This window comes from Aethalodelphis obliquidens, unplaced genomic scaffold (genome assembly GCF_003676395.1).
Source record: "Aethalodelphis obliquidens isolate GAN/ISIS:26980383/991018 unplaced genomic scaffold, ASM367639v1 scaffold69, whole genome shotgun sequence".
In the NCBI taxonomy this organism is placed as follows: domain Eukaryota; kingdom Metazoa; phylum Chordata; class Mammalia; order Artiodactyla; family Delphinidae; genus Aethalodelphis; species Aethalodelphis obliquidens.
The window spans coordinates 4,504,666-4,514,317 of NW_020838013.1; the positions used below are offsets into that span (position 1 = coordinate 4,504,666).

At 38.2% G+C, this 9,652-nt stretch overlaps 1 protein-coding gene across 4 annotated transcripts in view; it reads left to right on the forward strand.

Moving 5' to 3' along the window:
- The window catches only part of KDM2A (lysine demethylase 2A), a 106,159-nt gene that overhangs the window by 63,280 nt on the left and 33,227 nt on the right, over positions 1 to 9,652 (forward strand). For all 4 annotated transcript variants that reach the window (XR_003429410.1, XM_027090159.1, XM_027090157.1 and 1 more), the window contains 3 exons: positions 40 to 118; positions 525 to 571; positions 4,909 to 5,087. Coding sequence is in view for 3 of the 4 variants with exons in the window: in XM_027090159.1 (XP_026945960.1) it covers positions 40 to 118; positions 525 to 571; positions 4,909 to 5,087 (305 nt within the window). In the remaining variant the exon portion in view is untranslated. The remainder of the gene's footprint in view (positions 1 to 39; positions 119 to 524; positions 572 to 4,908; positions 5,088 to 9,652) is intronic.

The following is a 9,652-nucleotide window of genomic DNA, read 5'->3' on the forward strand; positions in this document are numbered from 1 at the left end:
CCTTTTCCCTTTCTAACAATTGTTTTCCTATGGTGACAGATTTTAATGTAGAGTATATCCAGCGAGGTGGCTTAAGAGATCCTCTGATTTTCAAGAACTCCGATGGACTTGGAATAAAGTAAGTGTTTGCTGTTTGATTGGATGTGGTTGCAAAATGGCCACGTTACACCCAGGGCTATAGACAATGCAGTATGGATAATCCAAAGCATAGATCATTGAAAATATCTAAAAGTGTGTTTGTTGTTATAGGTAAGTGAGAAAATACAGATGAGCTATAAAGAAAATAAATTTAAATCTCCTAAAATCTACCACCCTGAGATAATCCCTATTAACCTTTTCTCATATATTCTTTTTTCCTATGTATATATATGTACATATATATACATTTATATTTCAAATATATTTTAATCCTCAATATGAAGATTGATATGTCTTGACTGGGGAGTTCTTAGTTCTTTAAGAAAAAACTCACCTGACTAGAGTAGTTGTGCTTCCCATTATACTTACTAGTGTTTGTTTCATAGGATGCCAGATCCAGACTTCACTGTGAATGATGTCAAAATGTGTGTGGGTAAGTATTAAACTTGAGGCCTTTGAGTGTCTTTGAGGCAAAGATCTAAGATTTACAACTGAGTCTTAAATCCCTTACTGAGATTTAAGGCTTAGGAACATTGAACTATATATTTGATTGAAGTATATACTACTTGAAATAGTTTCTTGATTAGAAACTACTGTTTAGCAACTGAGGATTTTCTCAAAGGTAGTTATAGAAGTTGCTTCATTTATTACTACCCATTAGACATACAACATCTGAACATCTGCCTCTTTCCTACCTACTGTTTTTATCACTGTGCATCCTTCCTTCTCTCCATGAAGAGCCTACCTTCCAGGGCAAAATTTCAAAAGTGAAATTTTATATCTCTGAGCCAAGAATAACACTTCATTTATGATTCTCTTCCTTTCCCTAAAAGCCATGGAGAAATTTCCAGGAAATTTTCACCAATGCTACATTTGGTAACTTGGCTAAGGTTTGAAACTTTGTAAGCTGAGAAGTAGGTTCATTAAAATTTCTCTTCATTGGTTGATTGGTTAACCGTTCTTGATTGGTTAACTTGAGTCTTAATAAGAATTGTATTTTCTTTCTTCTTTTTTTTTTGGCTGCACTGGGTCTTCGTTGCGGCGTGCGGGCTTCTAAAACAAAAGTTTTCAGATGCTTCCCGCCTAACACTACAACTTTTATTATGTTTTGTCCTCTATGCTGAAGCTCCAGTGCAGTCTCTCCCTTTGAAATTAAGTATTGCAGTACTGTCTCTTGGCCACTTGAGGGCTCTTTTTAGACAGCTGGATAACTTCCGTTTATCCAAGAGATAAATGTCCTAGGTAGAGGAAGTTTCTCTAATTCCCTGTATTTTTCACTCCCCTACCTGTTTCTATGTTAGATTCCAGCTATCTGCCTGTCACTATGTATTTCCTATTACTTAGCACAGTCTCTGGAGTATAGTAGATACTCAGTAAATCTGTTTACTACTTAAAATGCTTTCCTACTCTTCACAAGGCAGGGTTCTCAGGGGGCCTCGGAAAACATAGTACTTGAGTACTTATCGGTCCATCGCTTGACTTTTTTTTCCTAATGGACCTCCAGGAAGTAATTCCTTGGATCCACAAGTTAATGGACCACCAAAGCTTTTCTCTATTGGTCAGGCATTCTTAGGGGTTTGTGGTCCACAGATGACCTGCATCAGAATCATCTGTGATACTTGTTAAAAATATAGACTTCTAGATCCTGTCATAGACTTACAGTATCCAAATTTCTGAGCTATACAGATATAAGGACTGATTCACTCACTAGCCTTCTTTTGCATTCCTTCTCACTTATCACTTTCTCATGTCCTCAATATGTTTTCTGCTAATAATGGTCTTTAGAGCCCTTCCTAACCTTATATTTTCCAAATAGACCTGTGGATGGTCACAGATATCTTTGTTGTGATTTAAAATAAAGCAGTGATTATATTTAAACTGACAGACTTATCAGAAGTTTCAAATGATGATTGTTAAAATGCAGGAACAACATATTGGTGATTACAATAACCCATTATTACTAAATGTACTTTGGCTGATCCATTCTTCTTTTCTACCTAAAGTAGAATGTTACATCTCCAGTGTCAGTTCATGTCCCCAAAAGATAGTACACATGTTCTATTGTGTAAACTTTATATAATGGGATATATTGATTTTAAAGTGTGGACTCAAACAAAACTGGCTGGTTTCAAATCCCAGCTCCACTAATTACTACCGGTGTAACCTTGGGCAAGTTACTTAAATGTGAAGAACAGTGTCTGGCACGTAGTATGTGCTCAGTAAAAGTTAGCTATTTCTATGACTGTCATTATTTTATCTGAGTGCTCTGGTAGCATTGGCAGAGTGGAACTGTGTTTGCCTTATCTACATTCCTAAAGGAAAGCATTCACTTTTTAAATTTTTTTTAAATTATGGTAAAATACAGATAACCTAAAATTTATCATTGTAATAATTTTAAAGTATCCAACTCAGTGGCATTAAGTATATTCACAGTGTGCAACCATCACTAATACCTACTTCCAGAACTTTTTCATCACCCCTAACAGAAACTACATACCCATTAAGTAGTCATTCCCTGTCCTCTCCTTCCCTCAGGCCTTGGCAACCACTAATCTACTTTCTGTCTCTGTAGATTTGCCTATTTTGGATATTTCATGTAAATGGAATGATAAAATATGCAGCCTTTTGTGTATAGCTTCTTTCACTTAGCATAATGTTTTTGAGGTTTATCTATGTTGTAGCATATAACAGTACTTCATTCCTTTTTATGGTTGAATAATCCATTCATTGTATGAGTATACCACACTTTGTTTTTGGTTTTGTTTTTAATTCCTTAGTTTTTCATTTATTTATTTGGTTGCGCCAGGTCTTAGTTGCAGCATGCAGACTCTTAGTTGCGGCATGCATGTGGGATCTAGTTCCCTGACCAGGGATCAAACCTGGGCCCCCTGCATTGGGAGCACAGAGTCAACCACTGCGCCGCCAGGGCAGTCCCACCGCACTTTGTTAATCGATGCATCTGTTGATGGACATTTGGGTTATTTCCACCTTTTTGCTGTTGTGATTTAGAGCAGCTAAGAACATTCATGTGTAAGTTTTTGTTTGAACACTTGCATTTGATTCTTTTGGATATATACCTAGGAGTAGAATTGCTGGATCATGTGGTCATTCTCTGCGTAATTTATGGAGGAGCTACCAAAGTGTTCCCATAGCACCTGCATCATTGTACATTCCTGCTGGCACAGTCTGATTTCTCTGTACCCTTGCCAGCCCTTGTTATTTTCCCTTTTTAAAAAATTTAAATTGTGGCCATCCTAGTGGGTGTGAAGTGGTATTTCAAGGCAGTTTTGATTTAGTGTTTGCTTTTTCTTCCAAATAATGAAGAGTAGGTTCAGTCCGTTGTCTTACATTAGCAGTTATCTTTTTATGTGTATTCTGCTATATCTGCTTCATTATGGCCATGTTCTTGTCCTTTTGCCTATTATGTCTTATCTCTAACTAGACTATAAACTCCTTGAGGCAGGGGACCAGGTCCTAACACTGCTTGGTATATCCACCAAGCCAGGTGGATATATAGGTGTTTGTTAGTTTCTTACAAATTGAACAGTATTCTTAATATTTCAGTGGCAACTTTTTATTCTCTCTCTCCCCTCCTTGATCTCCATTTTCTTAACTTTTTAGGTGTGCTGCCTCTCCATATCTTCTCTTATGCTGTTGCCTCTGCTTGGAATTCTCTCTGTTGAATCTTGTTGAAATTCTATTTATTCCTCCAGGCTCAACTCAAATGTTTCTTCTTCCCCTTCCTTTTTTTCTTTTTTTTTAAAATTTATTTATTTGGCTGCATCAGGTCTTATTTGCGGCACGCGGGATCGTCGTTGCAGCGTGCAGGTTCTTCGTTGCGGAGCGCGGGCTTCTCTCTAGTTGTGGCGCATGGGCTCTAGAGTGCGCAGGCTCAGTAGTTGCGGCGCGGGCTTAGTTGCCCTGCGGCATGTGGGATCTTACTTCTCCGACCAGGGATCGAACCTGTGGCCCCTGCATTGGAAGGTGGATTCTTAACCACTGGACCACCAGGGAAGCCCCCCCTACCCCGCACGCCCCCTTTTCTAAAATCCTTCTCTGGTCAGTCTAGTTTAAAATTTTTTTTAAAATTTTCTTTTTATTTTTACTGCTGTTTAACTGAGCACCTATTTTGTGTCAGACATTTTACCTCATTGACTAAATCCTCACAATGGCCCACAAGGTGATATTATTCCCAAGTTACAGAAGAAGATATTAAGGTTCAGAGAAGTTAAATAACTTGCCTAAGTAATATTAGAGCTGAGGTTTAAACTTGGGTCTCTGGCTCTGAGGCTATTGTTTTCTCCCCTCTGCTATTTTATGCTGGCTCTGTGACATTCTGCTTTTTGTTGTGGTTGTTATAGTTGGTTGAGAATCTGATGTACATCTTTGTATTCATTAAGATCATTAAGATGTCTTTATCATTCAGTAAATATTTATGGAATGAATGAAATTTCTCATCTATGAATGGTACTTAGTATTTAAAATTGTTAGGATTGAGTGAGATGTTGAATATAAGATTCAATGCCTGACCATATAGTAAACATGCCATAGGGAGTGATTGTTGTTTTTAATATTAACCATTGTCTTTGTCATTCTTTATGATTTGATTTTCTGTCGATTACCTTGAAAGTGACAGCTATAGCCTGTCTATTAGTGAATACTGTAAAGAAGAAAGGATAGTTTGTTTACTTTCACTTGTGTCTTATATTTTTAATATATTTAAGGATATTAGTGGCTCAGTAGAGATGATCAATGCATCTTTCATGGCAGGGAGTCGTCGGATGGTGGATGTCATGGATGTGAACACACAGAAAGGCATTGAAATGACCATGGCTCAGTGGACACGCTACTATGAGACCCCAGAGGAGGAGCGAGAAAAACTCTATAATGTCATCAGCCTGGAGTTTAGCCACACCAGGCTGGAGAATATGGTGCAGCGGCCCTCCACGGTTAGTCTAATCATTTTCTCCACATTGTCTTTGTCACCAAGAGGGTTGATTATACACTGGGAGAATTTATAACTTCTTAAACATACCAGGATAAGGATGAACAAGACAATTTGATAAGAATAACTTGTGTTTTTAGAAGGTTCATCATTTTCCAACATCACTTAGTTTTTGATAGGGAGAGGCCATTCTGATAATTTAAGAACATTGGCCTTTGCATGTAATGGAGAAAAGTCTTAAATTCATTCTGATAAGAACTGTGAATAGGAAGTTTGCCTAATAAATTTCTATCCTATAGGTTTATACTTGCAGAGATGCTTGGGAGAAAACTGATTTAGAGCCAGGTGATTGTATGAGATGGTTTCTCGAGTAGATTCTGTTGGATGACTAATAGCAATAATTTGACAACCCATCCTGAGGGGAAGTTAGTTTTTGATGCTTAACTTTCCTGAGGTAGATACTGATTTAACCCATCTCTTATGAAAGTGGCTGTCTACAGGATGCTGAGAGCACTCATTTCCCTAAGTGGGATTGGTTTCACTTTTAAAATACACCTAGTCATTTTTCGACCACTTTTATTCCTGTCACAGAACTCACTTGAGTCAAGTATTCCACCTGGAACGGTGGAATTTGGAATGTACTAATGGAAAAAATGTACATTTTTTCGGAGTCAAGTTCTCAGTGTTTTATCCTATCGCCATTTAAATTATCCTAATTGTACCCTGTGACTTTCAAAGTTGAAATGTGGTATTATAAATTGGTTATAATACTGTTTTATATATACATTTATATATAAAATATATATATACATATACTTTGACTTTCAAATTGTACCCTTTGACTTTCAAAGTTGAAATGTGGTATTAATTGGTTATAATACTGTTTTATATATACATTTATATACATACATACCTTCAACTTACTAGTTAGTTGCATTGTTTTTTATCACTAACACATTGGTGTGTACAGACCAAAGGGAAAATGTTGTCAGTGTTATGTGAAGAGACTATAATTTTTGTCATTGTTTCTTGTTATTGGAGATGCTACAACAAATACAGAATTTCTCAAGAAAACTTTTCCCCCCTAAAATGACAAAAATCCTTTTTATATATTAATTGTCATTTGTTTGGTCATGTGGAAATACAGGAAGACAGGTGGTTAGAACTTAGCCTTGTTATTAACCTAACAAGGTGCACTTAATAAATAAAGAATTCAATAAGAGAGATAGTAAGAATCACAATAACATTGTTTATAAATGTGTTCCTTAATATTTTTAGAATTTCAGTTTAAGAGTAGTAAGATTGTAGCTGTAAAAGTAAAACTTGGCCTGGATCATACTTTTCCATTCTTAAAATTTAGAAATGTGTTATTCACACATGAAGCCTTCTTTGTAACATCCTTAATTCATTTTGCCCCTAGTTTTAATGATAAAAATGCTACATCATTTTATAAAAATTAGAAAAGTACTCCACCATTAAATGGAGGAATAGAACCCATGGAAGAGCTCAGAAATAGAAAATTTTCTAGAGGGCAGAGAACAGTGCACCAGTATCTTCTAGAGACCTAAAACAAGGCCAGAAAGATTGAGTGAGCTATTATTACCAAAGTCACCTCCTAAAAGGAAGCAAGCTTTTTATGACCTTGCTATATAAGCAGCAACATTCTTATTCTACTAGGGTGTTATTTATTTACCGGGGTATTTTCCCCCAAGGTATATCCCTCCATTTATCTAGGTCTTTTCTAATATATCTCAATAATGCTTAATAAAAAACCAACTTTATTGAGGTACAATTGATATACAATAAAGTGTACCCATTTTAAGGGTACATTTCAGTGAGTTTTGAAAAATGTATTCATTCATGTAGTAATCTTTTACATAAACTACATAATTTCTTGTTCACTATGATCTTCACACCTTCAGAGTGAGCTTATTGGTTTAAGTGCCTGCTACATGCTAAGTGCTGTGCTTAGGTGCTAGAGGTACAGTGGAAAACAAGATCATTCTTGTCCTCAAAATGCTTAGAGTCTCATGGGGAAGAAAGACCAGAGAATTGGCATTTATAGAAACTACAATGTGGTAAGTGCTTCAAAACTGAATAAGTACGGAATGTTGTGTGAGCCAGTAGGAAGGACCCACCTAACCTAAACCGGAGGAGAATTGGGCGAAGTTTTTTGGAGGAAGCGGTACCTAGGCTTGACATGAAAGAAAAAATGAGGCAAAGAGAAGGAAGACCAGAATCCCAGGCAGGAAGAATAATATGTGCAAAAGTAGGTGCAGGGAAAGTAAGGTGGGCAACTTTTTTTTTTAATAAATTTATTTATTTTATTTATTTATTTTTGGCTGTGTTGGGTCTTTGTTGCTGTGCACAGGCTTTCTCTAATTGCGGCGAGTTGGGGCTGCTCTTCCTTGTGGCGTGCGGGCTTCTCATTGTGGTGGCTTCTCTTGTTGTGGAGCATGGGCTCTAGGCACACGGGCTTCAGTAGTTGCAGCATGCGGTCTCAGTAGTTGTGGCTTGTGGGCTCTAGAGCACAGGATCAGTAGTTGTGGCACATGGGCTTAGTTGCTCCACGGCATGTGGGATCTTCCCGGACCAGGGCTCGAACCCATGTCCCCTGCATTGGCAGGCAGATTCTCAACCACTGCGCCACCAGGGGAGCCCAAGGTGGACAACTTTTAAGTGCCCATTGTAGGTGGTAGCATAAAGTGGGACTCTCTAGTGAAGAGAGAGAGGTGATTTCTGCTGTCATCCCAGCAGTAACTGAGAAGTAGATGAAAAATAGCAGCAGATGTAATGTGCAGATTTGTTTGGTGATGGGGAAATTAGTTCGTGGAAGGCCATGAGCTGTTTTTGCACAGTGTATGAATAGATTATGTCTTAGTTATTGCACTTCTTGCCAGTTTGTATTGGTACGGGACAGGTAGAAACTGTGATTATCTCCGCTGGAGACTTGCTGTCATATGGATGAGGCCATTTAGCAAAAGGCCTATCCAGAGCCTAAAGATTAACCTAAGAAAAATGTATGAACGCCTTACCATAATATTCTCTTGATAGTCAGATAATACCCAATAATATCAAATAAAGGGAGGCCAGAGAGTGACTTATTGCTGCAGGTGAGAAATTCTAGCCAGAGAAGTTCATCTATCTCTGAGTGAACACTTGACAAAAAATACTCATGTGTTCCTAACTTTTCCTCTCCCTATCCAGATATAAGAACTTATAGTGAGTATACTGAGCAACTCACAGTTTTTCTGTATTCTGTTAAAGGCTTTCCAAAGGACAATACCAGGAGATGGGAGAAAACTGGCCACTACATCAAGAGAGCAGAAAGTAGATTTTGTTTGATAGAAAGAAGAATCTGGGGCTCATTCAGTGTTCTTAGGCCCAGTGGATGCTTAGTTAAAACTGTTGGATCCCTGAGTGGAAATTCTTTGAAATGGGGCAGCAAGTTAACCTTCATAGTTGTTCCTCATCTTGCTTATTTAAACTTGCATATCGGGACTTCCCTGGTGGTCCAGCGGTCAAGACACTGTGCTCCCTGTGCAGGGGCCCTGGGTTTGATCCCTGGTCAGGAAACTAGATCCCACGTGCTGCAACTAAAGATCCTGCATGCTGTGACTAAGACCCAGCGCAGCCAAATAAATATTTAAAAAAAAAAAAAAACCTTGTATATCATCGGTGACCCCTTCCAAACACTCTCCCACAGTTTACATCTGAGTGTCCACTGGACATTTGCCTCATATCATTACGCACAGATTGTATGCATTTATCTAGATCTATGTTGTAAGGAAATAAATGATCAAATATATACATACATAAGTTATAAAGCTTACCAGGTACATGCTTTTTATAGCCATAAGTTAGATACTTGGAACACCAGTGCTATGCTGAATCTACGGTTATTTGGTTATCACATGGTTATCACACTTTATCTACCTAAGACTGTTTCTTGGAGTTCAGTGGTTGGGTGCAGTCATTTGAAGGTACAGGGCACGTTACAATTCAGTGTGAAGTATTTTAATAAGTTCATACTGTTTTCATTTCTCATTTCTTTCAGCACATATTGGATTGGCCAAAAAGTTCGTTCGGGTTTTTCTGTACGATGTTACGGAAAACCTAAACGGACTTTTTGGCCAACCCAATATTTAAAACAGATTCCTGGACTTCCCTTGGTGGTCCAGTGGTTAAGACTCCGTGCTTCTACTGCAGAGGGCACGGGTTCGATCCCTGGTCAGGGAAGTTCCCCATGCCGCATGGTGTGGCCAAACAAACGGATTCCTAAACTCTGATGACATTATTTCAAAAATTTTTTAACATGTATTTACATGTAATCCTCACAATATTCCTTTGCGGTAATTATCCTTATTTTACAGATAAGTTCCAGAGGCTCACGTATGATCTTCAGAAAACTAGACCTGTAACTTCTGATTCCTAACCCAGTAGATTCTATAGCACATTGCTCATGCAAGCTACAAACCCCTACTGGAATTCTTTTCCCTTCCCCTCCACCTCTCCCCTCCCCTCCCCTCCACCTCTCCCCTCCCCTCCCCTCCACCTCTCCCCTCCCCT